The 27,432-nt window shown below is 42.2% G+C and overlaps 1 protein-coding gene across 1 annotated transcript in view; it reads right to left on the reverse strand.

Moving 5' to 3' along the window:
• Positions 1-27,432, reverse strand: part of LOC124790067 (adenylate cyclase type 9) — a 153,062-nt gene that overhangs the window by 27,669 nt on the left and 97,961 nt on the right. Inside the window, exon 8 of the mRNA XM_047257632.1 lies at positions 18,613-18,712. Coding sequence (XP_047113588.1) covers positions 18,613-18,712 — 100 coding nt within the window. The remainder of the gene's footprint in view (positions 1-18,612; positions 18,713-27,432) is intronic.

The following is a 27,432-nucleotide window of genomic DNA, read 5'->3' on the forward strand; positions in this document are numbered from 1 at the left end:
GAACGTAAACCCGAGGCCGCTGTTGGATCACCTGCTGCACTAGCTGCGCGTTGCCCTCTGTGGTTGCCGTACGCGGTCGCCCTACCTTTCCAGCACGTTCATCCGTCACGTTCCCAGTCCGTTGAAATTTTTCACACATCCTTTATTGTATCGCTTTTCGGTACTTTGGTTACATTAAACCTCCGTTGAAAACTTCGTCTTGTTGCAACAACACTGTGTTCTAGGCGGTGGAATTCCAACACCAGAAAAATCCTCTGTTCTAAGGAATAAACCATGTTGTCTACAGCACACTTGCACGTTGTGAACAGCACACGCTTACAGCAGAAAGACGACGTACAGAATGGCGCACCCACAGACTGCGTTGTCTTCTATATCTTTCACATCACTTGCAGCGCCATCTGTTGTTGAAAATTGTAACTACTGTAATTTCGAAAGTTTGTCTGCCTGAAAATGTACTGTTGTCCCAAGCATATTGCAACAAACGGTGTATTTCTATCACTGCTCGTTTAGTTTTTATTGCCGTTTCAAATATACCGGTCATTTTTGAAACACCCTGTATGATCCACCCATGTCTTGACATTGGCACTATGTTCAAACTGGGCCAACTGGCTATAAGGTGTCCAGTCGGCTCTAATGAGCACCCATGTGCAAAAATGCATGCTCTGTTTCACATTCAGCAAGTATGCACTTGATGACACAAAAAGACTCTCGACTGCTGTACCCCAGGGACAGATAGCTGCATAGGCCCAAAGTACACTATGTGCATTAAAACCACCACAGAGGATGAAGCGGTGGGGGAGCTGTGTAATAAGGTCGGTTAGGGCCTCTTCATCGAGTGCATCATGTGGGAGCAAATAAAGGGAACATATTGTCAATGGATGATGCACATACACTGATACGGCAACTGCTTGTAATGTCGTCCTAAGTGAGAGAGGTGAGGAGTGGTAGTCAGTACTGATGAAAACATCTATACCTCCTCTAGCTCTCTCTCCACTCAGGTCATCCATTTTGTGGAGAACATAGCCTCGTAGCTCAGGGGTGTACGATTAATGGAAATGAGTTTCCTGGAGATATAGACACAGTGGACTACCCATAGATAAGAGACAGAGTTCCTCCACATGTGTCCTGAACCCCTGAAAGTTTCACTGTAGTATGGGAGCCATTCTATCAATGTGCTTTCAATTTACCCCCATCTTTGCACTGCGGAGGTGAAGCACTTGTTGATCGAGGAGGAGTGGAGGTGCTGCCAGGATCCGAGGCATCTAACTCCATGATGCCCTCCTCTTCAGTCAGATGTGAAAGAATGGCATCTGACGGTGCTCGGGACAGTTTTTGACCCGGATGTTGTGAACCTTTCCTTTCCTTCGAGCATAAGGGGGAAATGGGGTGTTGAGAGAGACTCTTCCTTGTCGTGTGCCTTCTTGACACTCGCTATAGAACTGCTGCTGGTCTTTTCTGTCGGGGCTGCTTGGATTGCTTTATCCTTACTTGCTTTGCCTTCTTCAAAACTTAGAAGAAATCAAATCTGTATAGGTTACATGTGATACACAGAGACTGAAAGATATATATTTTATGAATAAAAGTATATCAACTGTCTGTATTTTGGTTTTTATTTCCTATACATATTTCGGAACAAAAGCTATCAGTGCTTCCAGATGTCACTTAAGTTTTTCATCATGCTCTAGTGATCATGGAAAAGAAAAAAAGTAAAAGAGGGTGCAAACAAATGAGATGAAGTTTTTGAGAAGCCTGGTGTGTATAACAAAAATGGAAATGATGATAAATTAAAGAAAGAAAACTGAGGAAAAAAAGATTAAAATGGTATGGGCATTTGAAAAGACTGGCGGAGGTAAGATGGCCTCAGACGCCACCTGAGATGAACATGGCGATAAGGGCACCCAGGGGAAGGCCTTGGGACATGTAGCTAAAAGTAAGGGAAAAAAGACTCCAAAAGGGAGAAGGAGACTGGACCAGCATAGTGACACAGAGATAGGAGGAGGATAGATAAAGACATCATACGAGAGAAACTGTTCACTGTTGTTGAAAAAACTATTGTGTCCATCGTGGTCAAAACTGAGTCTGACTGTGAAGTTATCTGGACACAATAGCAGGTCAAGGTGAATTATTGTTAATTATCAGATGTTTTTACTGGCCACCTGATTCTGCCTTACAGTAGAATCGTTCAAAGAAAGTGCAATAGCAAAGAAATACCCAAATCATGCAACAGCAGTTGGAGGTGACTTTAATCTACCAAGTATAAAATGGGTCATCTATGAATTCATTGCAGGTAGTATGGACAGACAGACTTTTGAACATGTTTTCTGAAAACTGTCTTGAACAGCTAATTAGACAACCCATTTGCAATGGAAACATTTTAGACTTTGAAGTTAAAAACGGGCCTGACCTTATTGACAGTGTCAGTACAGAGCCAAGGATTAGTTATAATGATATCATAGTGACAACTGTCACTAAAGTTAAGAAATCCATCAAGAAGATTAGGAGAATATTTTTGCTAGAAAGAGCAGATAAGCAGATGTTAGCATCCTATTCAGAAAACAAATGGACATGACTTAGATCCAGTATCGTGAACACAGAGGAATAATGGGTGAAGTTTAAGCTGATTGTGGATCACATCATGGATCAGTATGTGCCGAGTAAATGGATTAAGGACAGAAAAGATCCACCATGGTTTAAAAATAAAATTTGGAAAATGCTGAAGAAGCAGATACTGTTACACTCTTATTTCAAAAAAGAATGCACAAATGTCATCTGGGTTCAAAAAAGAACGTGCAAATGTCATCAAGAAAAAGTTAGTGGGCATTCTTTCGTCAATAATAATATCAACGTGCGAAACATACAACTTCCACCTTCATACGTTACTGAAAGATCTTGCCAAATACCTTAGAAAATTCTGCTCCTGCACAAAACTGCTGGGTGGGGCAAAGACTTCTACCCAGTAGCTTATCGACTAGTCTGGTGTGGCAATAGAAGAGTGCGAAAGGAAAAGTGAAGTTTCAAATTCTGCATTTAAGAAATCATTCATGCAGGAGGACCATACAGACATATTGTCATTTGACTGTCAAACAGACTCCCTTATGGAGAACATAGTAACAAGAATTCCTGACAGAGAAGCAACTGAAAGTGTTGAAAACAAATAAGTCTCTAGGTCAGGATGGAACACCAGTTCGGTTTTATACAGAGTACACTGCAGCACCCTCTTACTTATCTTGAATTTTTAACCCAACACAAAGTCCCATATGAGTGGAAAAAAGCGCAGGTGACTCCCGTATATAAGAAATGTAAAACAACAGTCTTGCAAAACTACAGAACAATATCCTTAAGATCAGTTTGCTGCAGATTTCTTGAACATATTCTGAGTTTGAGTATAATAAATTTCCTTGAGACAGAAAAGCTTCTGTTGACAAGTCAGCAAAGATTTAGAAAGCATCACTCACGTAAAATTCAGCTTGCCCTTTTCTCACTTGATATCCTGCAAACCACGGATGAAGAACAACAGGCAGACTCCACATTCCTAGATTTCTGGAAAGCATTTAACATGGTGCCCCCACCACAGACTGTTAACGAAGGTATAAGCAAATGGAATAGGTTCCTGGACACCGAGTGGCTCAAACACTTCTCAAAGAATAGAACCTACTATGTTGTCCTCAACAGCGAGTGTTGATCAGAGACAAAGGTATTGTCAAGAGTGCCACAGGAAAATGTGACAGGACTGCTCCTATTCTCTATAAACATAAATGATGTGAATGGACAGTGGGTCCAGTGAACTGTGGCTGTTTGCTGACGTTGCAGTGTATGGGAAGGTATCCTTGTTGAGTGACTTTGTCAAAATTTCTAGTTCATGTGATGAATGGCAGCTAGCTCTAAATGTATAGAAACTTAAGTTAATGTAGATAAGTAGGAAAAACAATCCCATAATGTTCGAATACAGTATTAGTAGTGTGCTGCTTAACACAGCTGCACTTATTAAAAAATATCTAGCCAAAATGCTGCAGAGTGATATGAAATGGAATGTAGGAAAGGTGTCGGGAAGGTGAATGGTCAACTTCTGTTTATTACAAGAATTTTAGGGAGGTTTAGCTTATCAATAAAGGAGACGGCATATAGAACACTGACGCAACCCATTCTTGAGTACTCCTCGAGCATGGGGTAAACCCACCAGGTCGGATTAAAGAACGACATTGAAGCAATTCGAAGGAGTGCTGCTAGATTTGTCGGCAGTAGGCTCGATCAACATGTAAGTATTACGGAGACCCTTTGTCAATTCAAATATGAAACCATGGGATGAAGAGGGTGTTCTCCGCATAAGCCACTACTGAGAAAATTTAGAAAACTGGCATTTGAGGCTGATGCAGTACAATCCTAATGCTGCCAACGTACATATCATTTAATGGACCATGAAGAAGAGAGAAATTATGACTCCTACAGAGGCTTACAGGCTGTCATATTCCCTTGCTAGATTTGCAGGTGGAACAGGGAACGAAATGGCAAGCAGTGATACGAGGTACCCTCTGGGCTGCAACGTATGGTGGCTTATGGAATATGTTTGTAGATGTACATGTAGGAGGGAATATCAGAGAAGATGGCAATACTTGTGTCCCAAGCAGACCATGCCAGTGACGGGGTACTCTACAAGATGATGAATGGAAAAGACATACGAGCACTAATGAAAATTGAAGTACAGAACTATACAATACCCACATACTGCCATTATCTGCTTTTCTGGTAGTCCTTGGTGAAATTCCTCTATGTTGTTTTATTTTCACTATACATAGTTTATCAATAACCTCATGTATGAAATCATTTAAACTAAATATACCATTTACAACATTACCAACAGTGTGTACAGTTCCAAGAAAATTGAAACTACTGTTGATTTATTTGGTTGTTGAAGATAAAATGCTACAAGCTGTTCAATAAATATGACTAAATTTCCTCTCAATTTGAAGAATAAAGAAATTGTTGCAATTTTGATAGTCGATTTTATACAATACTGAGTGTGCTGGTTTGTCCGCTATAACTATACTTCACATACATTTAAACCACGAAAACTTCAGGTAGGAATATCAACAATGTAGGAAAAGACAGATTGTTACTTACCACAAAGGAGACATGTTAAGTTGCAGACAGGCACATCAAAGACACCAACCACGTCCTTCACCAACACTCCACCATCCCCACACCTTTACCTCCTGAATTCCTACTCGTCACTGTTGACGCCACCTTCCTATACACATGGTCTTACCGCAACAGAACACTACCTTTTACAACGTCTTTCAGATCCAAACCCTCTACCTCATTACTGATACACTTTATTAACTTTATCCTAACCCACAACTGCTTCTCCTTTGATGGGAACTTAAATAAACAAATACACAACACTGTCATGGGCACAGGCATGGAACCCTCCTATGCCAACCTTTTTATGGGCCATCTAGAAGAGACCTTCTTAGCCTCCCAAAACACCAAACCCCAATCTGGTTCAGGTTCATTGATGATATCTTCATGATCTGGACTCAGGACCGAGATATCCTATCTTTGTTCTTTCACAACCGCAACATCTTCTCTCGCATCTGCTTCACATGGGCTTCCTCACAACCGCGCATGCCACCTTCCTAGATGTTGACCCCCTCCTCTCTGATGGCTCCGTCTGTAATTCTGTCCACATTAAACCCACCAACAACCAATTGTACCTGAGTTTTGAGAGTTGTCATCCCTTTCACACCCAAAAAATCCCTCCCATACAGTCTGGCCTTCCGAGGATGGCGTATCTGCAATGACAAAAACTTCCTTGCTCTGTATGCTGAAGCCTCACCAAGGGCTTCACAGAAAGGCACTAGCCCCCACACCAAGTCTGCAAACGTTCTACCCGAGATACTTCCCATCCCTTCTAAAACGATGTTCTGTTGCCCATCCAACTTCCACAACTACCTAGTCCAGCCCTATGCCATTCTCAATCTCAACCCCTTGCCCCAAGGATCATATTACTGTGGAAGACCCAGGTGCAAAACCCGCCCAGTCCACCCATCCAGCGCTTCCTATTACAGTCCTGTGCCACGTTTATCCTACCCCTATCAGGGCTTGGGCTACCTGTGAAAGCAACCCTGTCATTTACCAACTCTGCTGCAAACACTGCACAGCTTTTTATATTGGTATGACTACCATCCAGCTGTCCACCACGATAAATGTCACCAAGAGAAAGGTAGACCACCTTTGGTACAACATGCCACTGAACGTAACACACTTAATTTTAATGGCTGGTTCACTATCTGAGACATCTAGATCCTTCCCTCCACCACCAGCTTTTCTGAACTGTACAGACGGGAGTTATCCTTACAACACTTTCTCTGCCAGGCCTCAACCTACAGTAACATACTGTTCCCACAACCGCCCCATTCTCATCTACCACCTGGTTTATTTGCTGCCCTCTGCCAGTGCATCTGCCCATCTTATCCCGCTCCTCTCCTTTTTTTTCCCAACCTCCCTGCCCCACAAACTCTTCTCACTCCTCCTGTTGCATTATAGTCCCTACGCACTCCACCAGACAGCGTCTGTCTCTCTCTCTCTCTCTCTCTCTCTCTCTCTCTCTCTCTCTCTCTCTCTCTCTCTCTCTCTCTCTCTCTCCCCCCCCCCCCCCCCCCCCAATACCCATATGTTACTGTCCCTTCATTCCCCGCCCCCTCTAGCATCCCACATGATAGACGCATTCTGGCCTGAGATGCTGGAGTTGGTGGTCATGAGTGCACGAGATGTGCTTACTTGTGTGCATGAATGGTGTGTCTCTCTCTTTTACTGATGACGGCTGTGGCTGAAAGCTTTTTTAAGTGTCTTTTTAATTGTGCCTGACAGCAACTTAATGTATCTTCTTTATGGCAAGTAGTAATCTGTCTTTTCCTACATTGTTCACATACATTTAACATATTCAAAACATTTCCTGTGTATCTCTAGTGAATTTTTCCCTGCAATTTCATCTGAATTCTGAGGTAACTTGTAATTCTCTAAGTAAATGATCATCTTTTCGAGAGAGAGAAATGTCTAAGCCTCTGCTATTTTACACTAAGACTCTAGAGACAATGTTAAATGTATCTGTGGTATTGAGCAATGTGGTGGCATGCTCTTGGGCACCAAACACATTGGCAAAATTATTGGTTCGTTGCAGTGCTCATTCTCATGATGTAGTTCAAGAACTGAACAAAGCAAATAAAGAGACAGTTGAACATCATGCTTTTAAAGTATTCCCAGTCAACTATTTACAGGAAAGAAATAGCAACAGGCTACTCTCAAACGTTTCTACTTGTCATTCTTCATTGTCAGCACCAACCCTAGTGGTGGCAAGAATAGTTTACTCCCATAGTATTGTGCATTGTTGTATGAATAATGAGTCATGTATATAACAAATTTGGGTGAAATTGTTCCAGGCATTCCAAGTTATGCTCATATGTTACACTTTTTTTTTTTTACCCTGAACCCTCAGCCAAACGGGCAGGGGGTGCGAGGGGTGGGAGGGGGTGTCTCATTGTCGTAGTTAAATTTTTTCAGACAGCACGCAATGTGTGTGCCACTTTTGGTAGAAATTCCTTCAGGCATTACAGAGATATTCCGATGCGTCATTGTCTTTGCAACCCTTGCATCCACACCAACTCTAAAGGTGAAATGTGTCAGCAGTAAGTGTAGTGACATTAAAAACTATGGATTTGATACTGATATCAGTTGTTATCAAATATTTTTAGATGTCATGACTAATTACCCTTATACCCACCTGTAGGAGTGGTTGGGATGTATTACTTTCAAAGTATTTTCATACAAGTGATGACTGATGTGTGTGGTATCATCTACTGATACCATGCCACTGGCATTCTACAGTTGGTAATGGAATTGCGAGTTTCCTTCTGATGCCAATAGTGGTTGCATGGGATCCAGTGGACCCAATAGTGTGTGTCGCTGAGCCACACCTCTAGTATCTCCGTACTATGAGTGCCCTCTGCTGCTGCAATATACATGGGTTATCTGGAAACTAAGGTTACAAGACATGTAACTTTAGCATGAAATGTCTGTGGGGGAAAGTGGTACCACTGCCATGTAGTGAGAAGCCAGAGGAGGGAACGAGCATTCCCAACAATCAGTAGCTCATTGATTAGTGTTGTGGTGACTGTTAGAAATGAGCGTTCTCATTCTGGCTCCTGCCAAGAGGGAAATGTGCACTGTAATTCACTATTTAAATGCTTAGGCTATGAACACTGCTGTGATTCGTCACAAAATTGTTTCAGCTTATAGAGTGGACATAATTTCAAGGTGGCATGTGACAAAATGGGTACAGAATTTCAATTTTGGAAGGACGGAAATTCACGATGAAGACAGAAGGGGAAGACCATCTGTTGTGAGTGATGATTTGGTGCAGAAAATTGAAGAATATATTCTCTTTCATTGCTGTTTGAAAACTGATGACCTGAATGCAGTTTGCACAAACATTTCACGAATTGTTGTTCATGAAATTGTAACTGACTGAAAAAATTATTGCAAGTTATGTGCACGATGGGTGCCCAAGATGCTCACCGAAGCACACAAAATAAACAGCATCAGTACCGCTTGCGAATTTCTCAACCATTTTGAGACTGAAGGCGAGGCTTTTCTCAACTCTATAGTGACAAGAGACGAAACCCGGACTTATCGCCATACTCCACAGAGCACACGACAATCAATGCAGTGGCTGCACCCATTTTTACTTTCTGTATGCTTATTTGTCTTGTTATTTTGCACATTGCTTAGTTACTACGGCTGCCAAGCCACAATCGTCTGCTGTGCTGCCTGCCGTTCATCTAACTCAGTTTATTCAGTTTCAGCGTCAACAAATGGTGCAACTGCTTGAAGTGATAAATCACTTCATGACGGTGCAGATGACTACACTCAGGACACTGGATCCAGCAGCAGCACTGCTACCTGCACTGCCTGCATATGTGATGCCATTCTGTAAGTTTGACAATGTGAAGGAAGACTGGACAGAGTCCCTCTCACAATTCAATGTACACATCACAGTCCTAGGTACTGACAAACATTTTTATTTCTTGGCCATGGCAGAACTGACTGCAACTGCCTGTTACAAGTTCCTTAGGTTGTGTGAACAACAAGGACACACCTAAAGTCAGTGGGTGACTGAATTTCAAAGGTCTTAGTACACAGTGTAGATTCAAATGTGACTGCGGCAAATACTGCAGTGATACAGTGGCTCATGATGCCATCATGAACAATGTAGCTGACTATCAAAATTGGGAACAGATTCTTAAACACCTTGTCCCTTCTTTGCAACAGGTTCTGCAAATTCTTGACTATCAGGATTCCAGTGAAAGTACAGCAGAAGTTTTAAGACAGTAAGATAGTGCCTGTTTGTTCAGTGGGCACCTGTGACAAACAGACTTTTCCACTGGCATGCAAACATTGGCCCGGCCGATCAAAGTCACAATGCTCACATCAACTCATAATGCATTCGGCACAAGGTGTTAAGTCACGCTCTCGCTATAATATGGCATGTGCTCATTGGTCTTGCCCCTTGTGTGAAGTGATTTGCCCCCCCCCCCCTTTTTTAAATACCAAATGGGGACATATACAGTCTGTGTGCTTACAGAAACTTAGGGCACCCCCTTGTGTTACTCCTTCACACAAATCTAAGTCAGAACAGTGTGTAGTGTGTGTTCAAAGCCCCACAGAGTCCTTAGTGCAAAACAACAGTGTAATAGCCATTGAGGAAAGGTTCCCAACTAATCTGTAGTGAAATGTGAAGACATCAAACTTTCTGTTCCTTTTAATACTGTTGGACAATCAGTCCATTTACAACTTGACACTGCAGCTTCAGTGATTATGCTCAACCATAGCACTTACAAACTGCTTGGCAAACCTCAGTTATGCACATTGCGACATACACTGGTGGTTTATAATGGCCAAGACATTCTCGTTTTAGGCACTTATAGCTTTCCTGCAACTTTCTGAAATTTGATGAAGACAGTGATATTTATAGTGCTTCCCTCCTGAGATAGTGCTAATATTTCTGGTCTCGACTCTTTTGATTTGTCTGGGTTAAGCATTCAGGACAGTATACTTTTGTTTCTCCTTTTGATTCTCAGGAGAGTGTTGCTCACTTATGTGCAAGATTTCGGGATTTGTTTTCTGCGTGTTTAATCAAAGCCAATTATTTTGTTGCCCACATCACAATGAAGGACAATGCACAGCCACATTTTGTTAGAGCCCATTTTTTTTCCTCAGGCTCTTCAAGAACAAGTGGCTCAGGAACTTCCTGCTCTGTAAGACAGTGAGGTTGTAGCAACCTTTACTGTTAGTCGGTGGGCATCACCTCTTGTTATTCTAAAGAAGCCATCCAGCAGACTCCAGTTGTGGGTCGATTTTAAGAAATTGTGAATCCTCAAACAGTCACTGACAATTATCCCTTGCTGTGCCTGGAAGAATTGATGGGTAACTCGGGTGCCAGTGTTACCTTTCCAAATCTGGTTTGCACAACGCTTACTTGCAACTCTCTCCGGATGAGCAGTGGCAACAATTCTTTGTCATTAACACTCATCTGGGCCTCTTCAAATTTTCGAGATTACTTTTTGACAGTGCTTCTGCACCTACCATATCTCAGTACTTTCTGGAGCAGCTGACCGCAAAAGTTCATTTTTCCTCGAATTATTTAGATGGCACTGCCACCGAGGTCGTGCTCCCGAAGAACACATTAACAAACTTCATACTCTATTTCAAGTATTACCTGCAGCTGGTCTCAAATGGAGTGGAGACAAATTTATGTTTTTTCACTCTGAACATGAATACATAGGATATGTCATTAACAGACAGGGTGTTCGTCCACTGAAATCACATTTGCCTGCTATCCATGACTTTCCACCCCCCCCCCCCCCCACCCCCTCCCCAAAATCTGTGAGAATTGAAGTCTGTGTTAGGGAAACTCAAATATTACATCTTGTTTATTCCTAATGCCACTCAAATGTTGAAAGATAATTTGCTTAGTGACCGATGCCTTCTCCACTTTGATCCAGCCAAATCTGTGGTCTTGACAGTGGATGCTTCCTCGTACGGCATTGGTGTAGTTTTGTTGCAAGAATTTAGTGCTGCTGACATGCGGATTGCCTTTGCTTCAAACTTTTTGATCAAATCTCAATGTAATTTTCTGCAAAGTGAAAAGGAGCCTCCCACCATTGTCTCTCATGTCATTAAGTTTCACCAGTATCTCTTTGGCACAAAATTTCATTTGGTGGCTGCCATACACCTCTACAATCTTTAACCTTTCTTGTTGTTGTTGTTGTTGTTGTAGTCTTCAGTCCTGAGACTGGTTTGATGCAGCTCTACATGCTACTCTATCCTGTGCAAGCTTCTTCATCTCCCAGTACTTACTGCAGCCTACATCCTTCTGAATCTGTTTAGTGTATTCATCTCTTGGTCTCCCTCTACGATTTTTACCCTCCACGCTGCCCTCCAATACTAAATTGGTGATCCCTTGATGCCTCACAACATGTCCTACCAACCAATCCCTTCTTCTAGTCAACTTGTGCCACAAACTCCTCTTCTTCCCAATCCTATTCAATACTTCCTCATTAGTTACGTGATCTACCCATCTAATCTTCAGCATTCTTCTGTAGCACCACATTTCAAAGGCTTCTATTTTCTTCTTGTCCAAACTATTTATCGTCCACGTTTCACTTCCATACATGGCTACACTCCATACAAATACTTTCAGAAACGACTTCCTAACACTTAAATCTATACACGATGTTAACAAATTTCTCTTCTTCAGAAACGCTTTCCTTGCCATTGCCAGTCTACATTTTATATCCTCTCTACTTCGACCATCACCAGTTATTTTGCTCCCCAAATAGCAATACTCCTTTACTACTTTAATTATCTCATTTCCTAATCTAATTCCCTCAGCATCGCCCGACTTAATTTGACTACATTCCATTATCTTCGTTTTGCTTTTGTTGATGTTCATCTTATATCCTCCCTTCAAGACACTGTCCATTCCGTTCAACTGCTCTTCCAAGTCCTTTGCTGTCTCTGACAGAATTGCAACTCAGTCAGTCCCAAATTGCACAGTGTAGGAGCTGCAACGGTAGGCTCTTCTTTTGTTACATCAGTATGAGATTGTATATTTGCCCACTTCTAAGCATGCCAATGCAGATGCTCTTTTTCACCTCCCTGTTGGTCCAGATTCCACATTCAATGAGTCCGCTGCTTCTTATTATTACACTGATGCACAAGGCACAAATGCTTTGCACAGCTTTCTGCTTAATCACCAGAAAATTTCCCAGGCCACAGCAGTGGATCTTGATTTGAAGATTCTGTTTCACTACATCACCACTGGTTGGCCATGTTTGGGCAAACAGATTTGTAGCTCAGTGGTTCACTGATATTTTGCCCGGCAACATGCCCTTGCAGTTCACCAAGGTGTCATTTTGCTTCATGCCAATAATGACCAGTCACATGGTGTGGTTCCTCCGGTTCTCCCGTCTGATGTGCTTTGTTTGCTACATCAATGCCACTTGGGGGGGGGGGGGGGGGGGGTGTTCACACCACACAGTTAGCACGACTTCATTGCAATTGGCATGGACTGGATGCACAAACTGAACAGTTGATTACTCACTGCCAAGCCTGTGCTAAACATTAGTCAGTTCTGCGTCAGGAGTTCTTTGAGTGGCCCGAACCTCAAGCATCTTGGCAATGTTTTGACTTGGATATCATGGGTCCTCACTGAATACATACACTGGCTCATCATTGTTGACACTTTCAGCAAATTTCCCTTCATGGTTCCTATGCAATTTACTATGGCTAGTTCCACAATCCAGGCCTTGTCGTCGATCTTTTGCTGTGAGGGTTTGCCTGAAGTCATTGTGACTAGCAACTGACCTCAATTCGTTGCCACAGAGTTTGAACAATTTTGCACCGCTTCCAGTATCAACCACATTTTGAATGCACCATTGCAATTGCTATCCAACTGCGAAGCTGAACGTTTTGTACTAACATTTAAGCAACAGATGGACAAACTTTATGCCTCACACACATGGGATCAAGCTCTGCTGCCATTCTTGGCTTCTTACTGCTACCAGGCACATGATGGACCATTGCCAGAGGAGTTGTTACACACATGGTGCGATTGCACCTTGCTTCAGTTGCTGCACACGCCACAGTGGGCGAAGTATCGCAGTACTGGTCCAGCCTTTTACAGACTGTATGGCACACAGAGGTTCTGGGAGCGAGGCACCATTGTATGATGTGTTGGACATTCTATGATTCTCCAGCTGGGACCAAGACCATTGCATAGATGCCACAAGAATCAAATTCATCCATGTGAATTGCGTGATCCTGCCGCAGGCTTTTTGCTTGCGGATTCCTTGCTGCCTGGATGCAGCAGCCCTAGTTCCATCTTGCTCCTGCAGGCCCCACACAGTTGGTGCTGGTCCAGAACCAATGGAAGTCAATGCCCTTCCATGGTCATCACCATCCTGACAGCCTGTGTCATCTTGTGATGGGCCCCTCTTCCAGGTGGCTGTCCCACTTGCTGCCTTAGGTCCCTCTGCAGTCATTGAGATGCGTCCATCTTCATTTGCTGCTCTGCCTCTGGATGTGGTTGTCGAGGTATGTGGTATCACATACCGAGACCACCCCACTGGCATTCTACAGTTGGTAACAAAACTGCAAGTTTCGGTGGGATCTGGTGGACCCAATGGTGTGTGCCCACTGAGCCATGCCTCCAGCAGCTCGGTATTACGAGTGCCCTCTGCTGCTGCAATATAGGATGGCAGTGACAGCCGCTCACACCACTTGCACTTGGAGCCTCATCACTACAATGCCATCACTTGTGCTTATATAGTACAGTGAGCCTCATCCTACCTGCTATTCTATGAGCTGCATTCTAGTTCCTGCTGCATTATTTGTAATGAGTTTTACTATGATAGTGGAAAAATACAAGTTAAGTAAATCTTCTGTATACTGTGTAAACTTGTTCGCTAATCATTTCTGCTCCTGTAGAGCTTTCCTAGGACAACAGTTGCCTCACCACTCTGTAGCCCATCCTTCCTTACTGTAGAATACGAAATCATACACAAAATTTGATCGAAATCGCTCCAGACCTTCATGAGATAATCTTCTATGTCACCCCCTTTTCATCTCCCACTACTGTGTGTAGTGGATAGTTCTTACTTCCACAGAAGCCTTCATAGGGGTGCATAAAAGACCATACAATAGTTTCATCTTAATAGGATGAATGGTGTAGGAATGTAGAGAAGATGAACAAACAAATATTCTGGGTTATATATTAAACCTTGAATGACAGTTGATGTTTTGCACAAAAATTATTGTTTGTATTGCATTATTTGATAATGTTAGCAACTCTGTAAGTTACAGTACCAACAAAGTCAAGACAGTGGTATTTTTTTCTCATTACTTTTAGAGACATGTGATGATGTAAGAACTCTGTCTGTCATCCTTTCATAAAAGAGAATCTATTTTCTAAACACTTCAGGAGTAAAGGAGACCACTCATTGAATAAACAGAAGTGCTGAATCGCTGACAGGTACGCGCGTGTGTGTGCGTACCCCCCTCCCCCCCCCCCCACACACACACAAAAGAGTAAGAAGGAAAACTTACTAACTCTCTGAGTAATCAGTTTTCAAGCTACAGTACAAATACAATCACGTGCAGCATGTTCATCTTCAGCGGCACCATATCCAAGTTTAGCCATACTGGACTTGGCAATGACTTGCTCTCCTTCTCCCGATCCCTACAGTCGAAACATTTCTTTGCCACCGATCTCTCCAGTCAAAATCAACCTAATCCCAATACTGAATGTTGCCTGCCCCAGTTCATACCATCATCTAACCATTATCCTCCCCACTTCCAACTAACCATCCCCTGGTCACCTTCCAGGAACTCCTTATCTCCAACTTGGCCTCTTGATCCTTCCTTAGCTCCCTTCCTAAGAACAGTAACCTTTCAGCTGAAGAAAGGACAGCCATACAAAACCTTTAAACAAATCCTGGCCTAATCATCCTCCCTGCAGACAAAGGCTTCACAACTGTTATGATGTCATAGTGACTACCTGGCAGAAGGCCTCCACCACCTCTCTGACTTCTCCACCTATAAGCTATGCCACAGTAATCCCATCCCAGAAGTCCAACGTAACCTCCATTCCCTACTGAAATCCTTAGGCACCTCTGATAATCTCTCTCCCAAATCAATTTACTGACGACACCCTGCACACCCATCTTCCACATGCTCCCCAAAATACAAAAACCCAACAATCATGGATACCCCATCATAGCTGGCTATTGTGCTCCCATTGAAAGAATTTCTGTTCTTGTTGACCAACAATAATTTTAGCCCTCACTGACCAACACCTCCAAACAAATGTACGATACCTAGCCTCCCTCAACAAAGATACCACCGCCTTCCTTTGCTGACTCTCCACCATCCTCACCCCTTTACCTCCTGGATCCCTAATTGTCACTATTGATGCAAACTATATATACATAAACATCCCTCAAGCCAAAGGCCTTGCCGCTATCGAACACTGTCTCTCTTATGACCTTCAGGCTGCTAACCCACTGCACCACTCCTTATACACCTTACCAACAATATATTGACATACAACTACTTTTCCTTTGGAGGGAAGAAATGCAAATAAAGCCATGGCACATTCATGAGCACCCACTTGGCACGCTCCTGTCCCAAACTGTTTATAGGCCATCTAAGACTCAGGGACAAGACACTGTACCCTCATTCCTTCACAACCTCAACACCTTGACTCCCATCCGCTTCACCTGGTCTTCCTCAACCCAATGTGCTACCTTCTTGGATGTTGACTTCCTCTCTGATGGCTAGATCCTTCCTGATGGCTTTATCCACACCTCTGTCCACATTAAACCCACTATCTATCAACAGCACCTGCATTTCAACAACTGCCATCCCTTCCACACCAAAAAATCCCTCCCATACAGCCTGGCCAACTGTGGATATTGTATCTGCAGTGACAAGAACTCCTTTGCCCAGTATGCTGCAGGTCTCAGGAGGGCTTTCACAGACAGGCTCTATACCACAAACCTAGTCTACAAACAGATTACCGGTGCCATATCCTCACATGCCCCAATCCTTCTACCATCCCCAAGAATCAAGAATCTGCTACAAGAGAGTGCTGCCCCCCCCCCCCCCCCCCTCCCTCCCACACACACCTCATCACCCAATATCACCCTGGACTTGAACAACTGAACCATGTCCTCTGTCAGGGCTTTGAGTATCTCTCATCATGTCCTAAAATGAGAGACATCCTTCTCAATATCCTTCCCACCCCCTCCTAAAGTGGTTTTCTGTCACCCACCAAACCTACAGAACATCCTAGTTCATCCCTATGCCACTCCCACATCTACTGCCTTGCCACAAGGATTATATCCTGTGGAAGACCAAGGTACAAGCAAGACCTGACCAATCCACCCATCCTCCCAGCATTTCCTATTCCAGTGTCCTCGCATGCTTACCCTACCTTATCAGAGGCCAAGACACATGTGAAAGTGACCATGTCATACACCGACTCTGCTGCAAACACTGCACTACTTTTTATGTAGGTGTGAGTGCGAACCTGCTGTCTACCAGGATGAATGGTCAGCACCAAAATGTTTCCAAGATCAAAATTGACCACCGAGTGGCACAACATGCAGCTGAGCATTAAATATTCAACCTCAAGGACTGCTTCACAACCCAGGCCAGCTGGATCCTTCCTCCCCACCATCAGCTTCCCTCAACTACTCAGATGTGTGTTATCCTTGCAACACATCCTTCATTTCTGTAACTGTCCTGGCCTCAATCTCCAGTAACCCACAGGCCCACACCTTCTACCCAACAGTTTCTCCTCCCACTGCCCTGTCACCCCCTCCCAATTCATGTCACCACGTCAGCTTCAGCATGTGCCGCTCCTTACCAGCTCCCACAACTATGCATCACATACTTGGCCTAGGCACCTGCCACCCCTTCCTCCCACATTCCTACCTGGCTGCCTCCTCCAGAGCTGCAAGCTACCCACCCCAATCCCTCTCCATGCCTCCGACCCCTCTCTCCCTCTACCCACTCACCCATCATAATCCCCACCCTACCTGCCGAAATGTAGCAGTGGCACTGTGTGTACCGCTGGCACCTTGCAGGGCATAGGCGCGCGCGTGTGTGTGTGTGTGTGTGTGTGTGTTTGTGTGTGTGTGTGTGTGTGTGTGTGTGTGTGTGTGTACTCTAGCTTGGAAAAGAATCACTCCCAAAGTTAGAAAGTTTTCCTCGTCTTCTCTTCTATCTCTCTCTCTCTCTCTCTTTTGCCTGTCAATGACTCAGTACTTATGCTTTTCAGTGAGTTGACTCCTTTACTCCTAAAGTATTTACATACATTCTACCAGCGCCTTCCTACAACAGAATCTATTTCCTATGGAATGCAGCCATTCTTCTGGGCAATTAGACAGAGTTCATTACTTTCCTAAATCTGCTTGAGATAACTGTAACTGGACCAATCTGTGTATCATTACAGTTATAGTCCACATATTTAGAAAAAGAGCTCCATACACACGTTCTGACACGTGGAAACAGCAATTAGACTGAATCAACTCATTTACTACTCTCACACAACATTCATTTGTATGTTTTGGAAGAAATGCAAGTTGATGTGGAAAGTCAGTCAGCATGGAGTAAAGAGATGAATTCCTAGAGTTCTGCAACATGCCTGATTGTCAAAGAAACTGTAACTGTGTACCAGCAGCTACAAGTGGCTCACGAATGATAGCATTAAATTTACAATATAAAAAAAGCTGTATTACCGAAAATGAAGATTAATTGTTGTAAATGTACATATGAATGTTGATCAGAGTAAAGCTGTATTATAGCCGACACATGCTACTGCTGTATACTTTTTACATGCTCTGATAAGCTTTGACAGGCTCTGATAAGCTAATAGACAGATGAATATCTATACAAGAGGACACTTCCTATTTTATGTACAAGAATTAACAAGACAGAATCTCATACCGCTTATTATTGAATTAGAAGAAGAAAGTAGCTGATTAAGAACGGTAGAATATCTTATTAATGTACAGATTTATTTAACTTAATCAATGGGAAATACAGCACATACAAGAAAAACCTGATTTATGCATAGTCAATTTAAATTAAACAAAAGTGATCATTTCCTAAGATCCGTTTTATGTATTGGCATAATAATGACTGTATAATGAAACTAACCTAACAAAACACTAGAAATAATCTTCTTATGAAACAGTTAATCTTGAATATGCGTTTTTATAACTACACTAATCTGTCTTTAAGGAGGAGGGTACTTTAGAACAAAACCAGATGACAAGTTTAATCAGGGCAGCTCAAAGTACCTAAGTTATTATGTTTTCATGCAAAAATTTGTAGCCAAAGGTAGAAATTAATTAAATCTCATGTGACTGAATAGTAATTATGTTTAATTAAACATCTTGATAGCTGATATGGAGCACACTCTCAAACATTTTTATAGTTGACAAAATAGTAGAACTGACATCTATAATTAAGATTTGAGCCTGTACATACCACCATCTGCTTCATTAACAGAAGACTGGCTTGATGTGTAATAACCACTCACACGGTGTGTAAGCAGATCCCCATGGACTATACCATTCATCACAAATATCTGGAAAATAAGAGACAATACATGTTCACCAAAGAAAAACCAAGAAAGGTTTCAGGTACATGCATGCACAACAAATGAAATAAAGTTTTCAATAAATTGTTATCAATGACAGAACATCCAAATTACATTAACAGAAATTAACAAAGATGCTGAGTCGCAGAAAGGCACAGTAAAAATCCTCACAATTAAAGCTTTTGGCCATTAAGGCCTTCATCTACAATAGACAACAGACACACTCTGAGTGTAGTAGTTTCAGTTGCCTGATACTGCAGTCATGTGTGCGAGTTGGATTTGTGTGTGTGTGTGTGTGTGTGTGTGTGTGTGATCTACTGTTGACGAAGGCCTTAATGGCCGAGAGCTTTCATTGTGAGAGTCATTTTGTTGTGCCTATTTGCAACTCAGCATCTTCGCTATATGGTAAGTAGCAACTTTCCTTTTCATAATATTGTTACATTTCATCCTGGATTTTCCATTGTTGGAAATTAACAAACTTATTTACCAACAGCAGTAACGGAGTTAAGAAAGTAAATGGAAGAACTTGAGAAAATGATGATTGACTTATCAGAAGCCAGTGAAGAAAACCACAATAGCAGACAAAGACAATATGTATAGAAGGGAGAGTTATCAAGAATGATTGATCAAGAGAAACACAATTATCACAGAAAAGGGTCATTGTAACAATGAAATGAAGCACCTGTGATTCAGATGCTGAGCATATTAATAGTTACAGGTAGCCTATGTACAATGGAAACTGGATGAAGCCAAAAAGGCATGACAGAATCATTTGCAGATGAGTGCATCTCGATAATGTGACCTTCTGTAACTACATTCAATCCAGCCTGCAGAAGAAATCTAAGAGAACATGGTGCTCTCACTGTACTCCATACGGGGCACATTTTCAGATATTTACACCGATGCTCTACATGCTATATGAGTAGTGCTTTCTTACTGTCAGTAAAATTTGTAGAAGTTTTAGCGAGTTCTGCTGCCATGGCTTTGAACAGTTTTGGACATTTCATTAAGTGCTAACAACATATGATTTGCGCCTATCATCTACAATGTTATGAATGTCACATAGAAGTTATGGGGCCCTCACAAGTTCTATATTACTGTCAATCATCGATATAACATTCATCTTAGGACAAGTATTGTCGCATTGCCAACAGTAGAATTACTGACAAACAGTACTGATGCTGACCAAAATATTTTTGGTATTACAAACACGCACTGAGTGATTGAGCATGACTATTATCTGCCTGACAATTTGCCATTCTGTTGTTCATATTTTTCCGGTTTGCTTAATACAGCCGATACATGCTAAGTTCATGTGTAGACTTTCAAACTTTTTAAAGTGAACAAAAAATTGATGGCTTAATTTATTTAGTGTTACAGAAACAATCCTTGCCTATGTGATCAGTCAGCGAAAGTATTTCTGCATAAATATTTAAAAAATGCTTGCTAACTGTGTTTGTGAATGTTAACAGACTACAATTTAAACACTTGAATAACTACCCTGTGCCCAAAAAATGCAAATTTACTTATATTTGCTTGTTGACTGGGACTGCCTATCTCAATGCCATATTTTGTTTTACTATTCTTTCTCGTATTAATATTAGTGAATAATTCTTGTTCATTGTGGACTTATTAGAACATTGCAACTCTTGAAATTGATGGTAATTTATAATAAATTAGCTGCAAGCAATTGCCTTTTTAGCCATTTATTTTGGCATGGTGACATTTCCAGATGCCTGGGCATCCCATTTCAGACATTTACATCTATTAGTGTCTCATTAACATTATTTCTTTTGCTAATGATGCTGCAAAATTTTGGGACTAGAGTTTTTAAGACAGCTACTGTAAAATGTCATAAGTAAACAAACAATGCTCATGAGTAATGTACTCTGGACAATGCTTGTTTTGAGGCTTAATTTGTTGGTATGGCATGTCAGGAAAGAGGTGCCATTCATACTGATTTGTTACCTTATAAACATTTAACATCACAGATGCTTTAGTTCTGATTATATGCACTAGCAGCCCTGCATTCACGTCATGTGATGTGACTAGGTTGCTCGTCACGTTTTCCAGAATATTCATATCCGAAAGTTAGTGGGAAAAATTGTATTAGTAGAAGCCAATGCCTGAAGAGGGATGGTTTGGATAAAAATATTCAACAGACAGGGGCAGAGTGGCAGTGGTGAGTAGGGATATATTTTTTTATTTCCTTAGTAACATAGGTCTAATGACAGAATCAAAGGAGACACCATGGAAGCCGATTTTAGTAGTTTAGAATGTACATCTTGATGGGAGAAAAGAAGGAAAAGAAATTAAAAATCACCAAAATCTGTATCTACCAGGAAAAAAAATTGGCGTTATGGTAAAGAATGGCCATACGATGTCTCACATGTAACTACTGAGCTGTGTGCATCTAACAAGTGAATGAATAATATTAAAACTGGTAAAGGTTTCTATGTAAATAAACTGATAAAATATCAAGTACATCTCTTGACATATGATGGTGAGAGGTAAAGGCATAAGAATTGCATCCCAAAAGAAAATGTAGGATGAATTCATGTAATCGCAGACATAACTGTTCTTAAATAAGAAACATCACAGAATCTTTCTGCAGTGAAACGTTACATTGAAATTTAACCAAGTCTAAAGCTCACAGCCAAACTGTCAAAGACACAGAACACTCTTAAAAATTAAAATTTGTCATTGAAGTAAAGTAACTGTAGACTAGCGAGTCAGTAACTCTAGGTGAGTGTGTGACATGGGAAAATTTGCAACTGACCTTTCTAATACTTAATATTATGTGCACAGGATTTAAAGAGGGTGTTAAACACTGTAACTTTAAGAGCAGAAATAAAGGAAGAGTCAAACTGACCCATTCCACTATTATGTAAACTTTCAATATTGCAAAATATCGTTGTAACGAGAAAAAAAAACTGGGTAAAGAAACAGAACATGATTTAAATATTTAACAATCAGAACAGATTATAACAAAAACATGATGCATAACGGCAGTTTCGAGCATTTACACTGTGTAAACTTGAAATAATCTGCAGATTTTCATTGAGTGATGTCCCTATAGCAAAATATTTTACAATACCTTATCATTTACATAAAAAATATTAATTGTATGAAAGAAAATAATATTACTTATGGTTAGACAAAATCAAACAATTCATACTACTGGATCGAATAACGACAATATTATGAAAAGGACAGATTGCTTCTCACCGTATTGTGGGGATGTTAAGTTGTAGACAGGCACAGCAAAAAGACTGCTAAAGGTTGGGTTGTTTTGGGGAAGGAGACCAGACAGCGAGGTCATCAGTCTCATTGGATTTGGGAAGGACGGGGAAGGAAGTTTGCCGTGCCCTTTCAAAGAAACCATTCCAGCATTTGCCTGGAGAGATTTAGGGAAATCACGGAAAACCTAAATCAGGATGGCCGGACGTGGGATTGAACCGTTGTCCTCCTGAATGCGAGTCCAGTATCTAACCACTGCGCCACCTCGCTCGGTGAGACTGCTAAACAAGTAAGCTTTTGGCTAAAACACCTTCCTCTGACCTCTGTATTAGACAACACCCAATCCACCTGTGTGCACACACGCACGTGTGTACCCCACACACACACACACACACACACACACACACACACACACACACACACACACAGGCCAAGCCTCAGGAAGCAACAGCACATGATGGAAGAAGCAGTCTGCTGGGTGGTCGGGTGAGGAGGAGGCTGAGGCAAGGAGGGAGGGAGGGGGATAGCAGGATTGGGGAGAGAGGGAGTCAAGTGCTGCTTGTGGGAGCATACAGGGACTTAGAAGGGAGATGGTAGAGCACCTGGGTGCAGTCAGGAGGCTGGACGAAGGGTGGGGGCAGAAAAGGAGAGAAGTAAAAAGACTGGGTGCGCTGGTGGAATAGAAGGCTGTGTCATGCTGGAGTTGGGACAACATAGGGGACAGGTGGCTGAAGAACAGTGACTAATGAAGGTTGCGGCCAGGCCAGCCCTGAGACAGTGGTCATGTTTGTGCGAGTTATGTTTGCATGAATGTGTGTGTGTGTGTGTGTGTTTTCTATGTTAGAAGAAGGTCTTTTGGGCCAAAAGCATACTTGTTTAGTAGTCTTTTGGTTGTGCCTGTCTGTGACTCAACATCTCCCCTATTTGGTGAGCAGCAACCTGTACTTTTCATAATACTGTCACTAAATTATGGTTAGGCTACAGATATGCACTGTGTCGGCTAAGTATGTGTTTACACAATTGGGAATCTACACTTTCAATGCAAATTTACTGCCCAATAAAAGTTATTTTCAATATTCCATATCAATTTGAGAGATAAGTAACATTCATAACCAGCACTGACCTCTAACAAAAGAAGTGAAATACACAGCAAAGTACTTAGTTCATGTTCCATGAACATTTATAATTTTTTTTAAAAGTATACAAATGTTAGTAATTCCTACCCACCACCTTTTACACATTACAATAGAGATTCTTATACAGATTACGAAGACTTGTCAATGAGAAGCTTCTTCATTTTGTTTACAAATTTTACTAAAAAGTCTGATTAATATAAGAAAATAGGAATAGGTGTGAATATGATGAACATTATAGTTAATGCATTTTCATAGCCAAGACAGACACAAAGTCAAGACCCACTACATTAGTACATGTGCCTACTAATTCAGCACCTGATGAAGAAATTGGAAAAAAAAGGATGAGGTAAAAGAAATTATCAAGTTTGGTAAGGGAGACAAAAATTTAATTGTGATGGCAGACTGGAATTCAATAACAGGAAAAGGAAGCTGTAAAGCTCTGGTTATGTCTTTTCAGTTTATTTTTGAACTATTGGATTATCTGACTCAAGTATGGAGAAAATGTCTGTTTGAAATAATAAAAGTACATGTCAGGTTACTTTGTCTTATTGTCCCTTTAGCACGTAAACACTACTTTCAAAATGTCTAAGCTTCTCCAGTCTCATGTTAATAGTTCTGCTTGTTTCACATTTACACTGAAGTAACCACTGCTATTCTGTGTTTCCATACTAATTAAACAGGTAACCACTGATCACAGAAAGCCTTTCATTTACATTCAACTATCAATATGTTTCTCCTCGAAAATTACTCATTGACAAACATGATAATGTTTCAATCCTAAATTTCATTAAATTCCATGTGTCATTCTGTGAAATAAATGAATTATTCAAACACTTTTCTCCTATGAACTGGTGTAATACTTCCAACTATTAATTATACTTTCTAGCAAATTCTTCATACCTATTTATCTGCTATGTGGCTCAGCACAACCATGTGTTCTGAAACATAATGACTCCTCTTGCACACAGCAAGACAGAACAGCAAGAAACTTGCTCAGAAAAAAGGCATGCTCAACTTTGAAAGTTCCAGAAATCAGTGATAAGTAAGGAGTGCATTACTGGTATTTCACAACACAAAACATAGCAATGCTCCATACAAAGAGAAGCAAAAGTAGGTGAGGAACATGGAACGGGGGAAAGAAATAAGAGGGGAAGAGCACAATTTACACTTGGTTCAAGGATCATGAAAGATGACTGTATACACAGAACAGATCTGTAAACACCAGAAGGTTTCAGACAGGTTATGTGATGGTAAGATAGGTATTTAGAATCCAGATTTCAAACTGCAAAAGATTTACAGGAATAGAAGTTGAACCTGATCATAACTTATTGGTTATAAACTGCAGATTAAAATGGAACAGTATTAACACACATCTGCAGTCTCAGGCAACTGAAACCACATTGCGAGCACCAGTGCATGATGGGAGTGGCAACTGGGTGGGGGTAAGGAGGAGAGGCTGGAGTGGGGGTGGCAGACAGTGAAGCGCTGCAGTTTAGATGGAGGGTAGGAGAAGGTGAGGAGGGGGGAGGGGGGAAGTAGTCGAAAGGAGAGAAAAAAGAAGAAATTAAATAACTGGGTGTGGCCATGAAATGACAGATGTGTAGTGCTGGAATCGGAAGGGAGAGGGCTGAAAGGTTGAGGACAGTGACTAACGAAGGTTGAGGCCAGGAGGGTTACGGGAATGTAGGATGTACTGCAGGAAAAAGTTCCCATCTGCACAGTTCACAATAGCTTGTGTTGGTGGGAAGGATCCATATGGCACAGGCTGTGAAGCAGTCACTGAAATGCAAGATATCATGTTTGGATATTTGGCAGTGTGTTCAGCAACAGGGTAGTCCACTTGTTTCTTGGTCACAGTTTGTCGGTGGCCATTCATGTGGACAGACAGCTTCTTGCTTGTCATGCCTACATAGAATGCAGCACAGTGGTTGCAGCTTAGCTTGTAAATCGTATGGCTGGTTTCACAGGTAGCCCTGCCTTTGTGGGATAGGTGGTGTTCGTGACTGTACTGGAGTAGGTGGTGGTAGGAGGATGTATGGGACAGGTCTTGCATCTAGGTGTATTACAAGGGTATGAGCCATGAGGTAAGGGATTGGGAGCAGGGGTTGTGTAAGGATGGACAAGTATATTGTGTAGATTTGGTGGACGGCGGAATACCACTATGGGAGGTGTGGGAAAGATAGAGGGTATGACATTTCATTTCAGGGCAAGATGAGAGGTAATTGAAACCATGGTGGAGAATTTAATTCAGTTGCTCCAGTCCTGGATGGTACTGATTTACGAGGGGAATGCTCTGTGGCCAGACTGTGGGACTTTGGGAGGTGGTGGGAGACTGGAAAGATAAGGCATGGCATATTTGTTTTGGTACAATGTTGGGAGGATAATTGTGGTCAGTGAAGGCTTCAGTGAGACCCTCGGTATATTCCAAGAGGGACTGCTCATCACTGCATATGTGATGACCGCGGATGGCTAGGCTGTACGGAAGGAACTTCTCGGTATGGAATGGGTGGCAGCTGTCGAAGTGGAGGTATTGCTGGTATTTAGTAGGTTTGATATGAACGGAAGTACTGATGTAGCCTTCAAAGGAGAAGTAATTGTGGGTGAGGATATAGTTTGTCATGGCGACTAGGAAGGAGATTGTTGGTTTGCAATCCATAGGGCATTTGGAGAGATAGTGTTCAATAGCAGTACGGCCATGGGCATTAGGAATGCTAGTGCACAGGGTGGTGGCATCAATACTGACGAGCAGGGCACGTCTGGTAAGGGGACGGGAACTGGGGAGAGTCGGTGGAGGAAATGGTATTTTTTATATAGGAGGGTAGATTCCGGGTTATGGGTTGAAGGTGTTGGTTTACGAGAGCAAAGATTCTCTCAGTGGGGGCACAGTAACCGGCCACAATGGGGCATCCTGGATGGTTGGATTTATGGACTTTAGGAAGACTGTAGTAGGTAGGAGTGCAGGGAGTAGTAGGCCTAAGTAGAGAGGTCGACTCTGGGGAGAGGTACTGGGATGGGCCTAAGGATTTGAGTAATGACTGGAGATCCTGCTGGATTACTGGAATGGGGTCACTGTGGCAAGGTTTGTAGGTGGAAGTATCTGACAGCTGACAGAGTCCTTCTGCCAAGTAATCCTTGTGGTTCAAAACAACGGCGGTGGAGACTTTGTCTGCAGGTAAGATTATAAAGTCAGGATCAGTTTTCAAATGGTGGACTACAGTTCTTTCTGCAGATGTAAGGTTAGTTTGCATGTTGAGGGATTTCTGGAATGATGGTGCTGCAAGGTTTGAGGTTAAGAAATTCTGGACAGTTAACAGGAGGTGGTCAGGAGGCAGTGGGAGTGGATCACGGTTGGACAGAAGAGTGAAATGAGTTAGGCATGGTTAAATATTGGTTTTTGGTTGAGTCTCATTGCTCAGGTTGGTGGCGAAAAAGTGTTTCCATTGTAGGGTCCGGGAGAAGGAGAGAAGATCTTTAACAAGTTCTTCATGATTGAATTTGGGAGTGGGGCAAAAGGTGAGGCCTTTGGAAAGGACTGATATTTCTGTGGGACTAAGGCTTCTGGAGAAAAGGTTCATGACTGTGTTGCGGATCTGTTTAGGTTCTGGATTCTGTGTGGTGGTAGGAGGGAGTTTTGGAGGGTGGGGTAAGTGTAATAGGTCTGCGAGACAGGGTTTGGCAGCTATGAAGGGATGTGGGGTAGGTTTGGAGGTTGTTGTAGAGGTGGTGGACAGTGATACTCTGAGGTGGGAGTAGGAAGTGAGCAGGATGGAGAGCTCTTTGAGGTGGCGTTGTGCATGTTGCTCAAGTTCCTGTAGGACAAGAGTTTCAATGTGTGTTACTGGTTCCAGGAATTTGGGATTACATAGCAGAAGAATTTTGTGGATGGAGAGAAGGTACTGCAAGGAGGTTTGGGCTTGGTTGATATGGTTTTGTAGGACTATGATGGTGAGGGCTAAGGATTGGCGGAATCTGAACAGGTGGAGGTCATTGTATAAGGAGGGGTGGCAATCAGAGAGGGGTAATTCGATGGTAAGGCCATTAGGGGGGCTTTCATGAGCCAAGCAGCAATGTAGGAACAGTATGAGGGGCTGGGATATGACTAGGGACAAGGAAACTTTTCTGTATTGACGCAGATGGAAGGGGAAAGAATCCACGGCGGTGAAAAAAAAAGCGAAAAATTATGTAAAAAAGTAGAATTACGTCTGAAAAATTACGCAAAAATACACCCAAATATGTGTGAAAAATCATGAAAAGGACGAAATGGATGCAAAAGGGGGGGGGGGGGGGGGAGAAACGAGACAAAATTTGAGGAAGATGACGATAGCGGAAGGT

The sequence above is a fragment of the Schistocerca piceifrons genome, chromosome 3 (genome assembly GCF_021461385.2).
Source record: "Schistocerca piceifrons isolate TAMUIC-IGC-003096 chromosome 3, iqSchPice1.1, whole genome shotgun sequence".
Taxonomy (NCBI): domain Eukaryota; kingdom Metazoa; phylum Arthropoda; class Insecta; order Orthoptera; family Acrididae; genus Schistocerca; species Schistocerca piceifrons.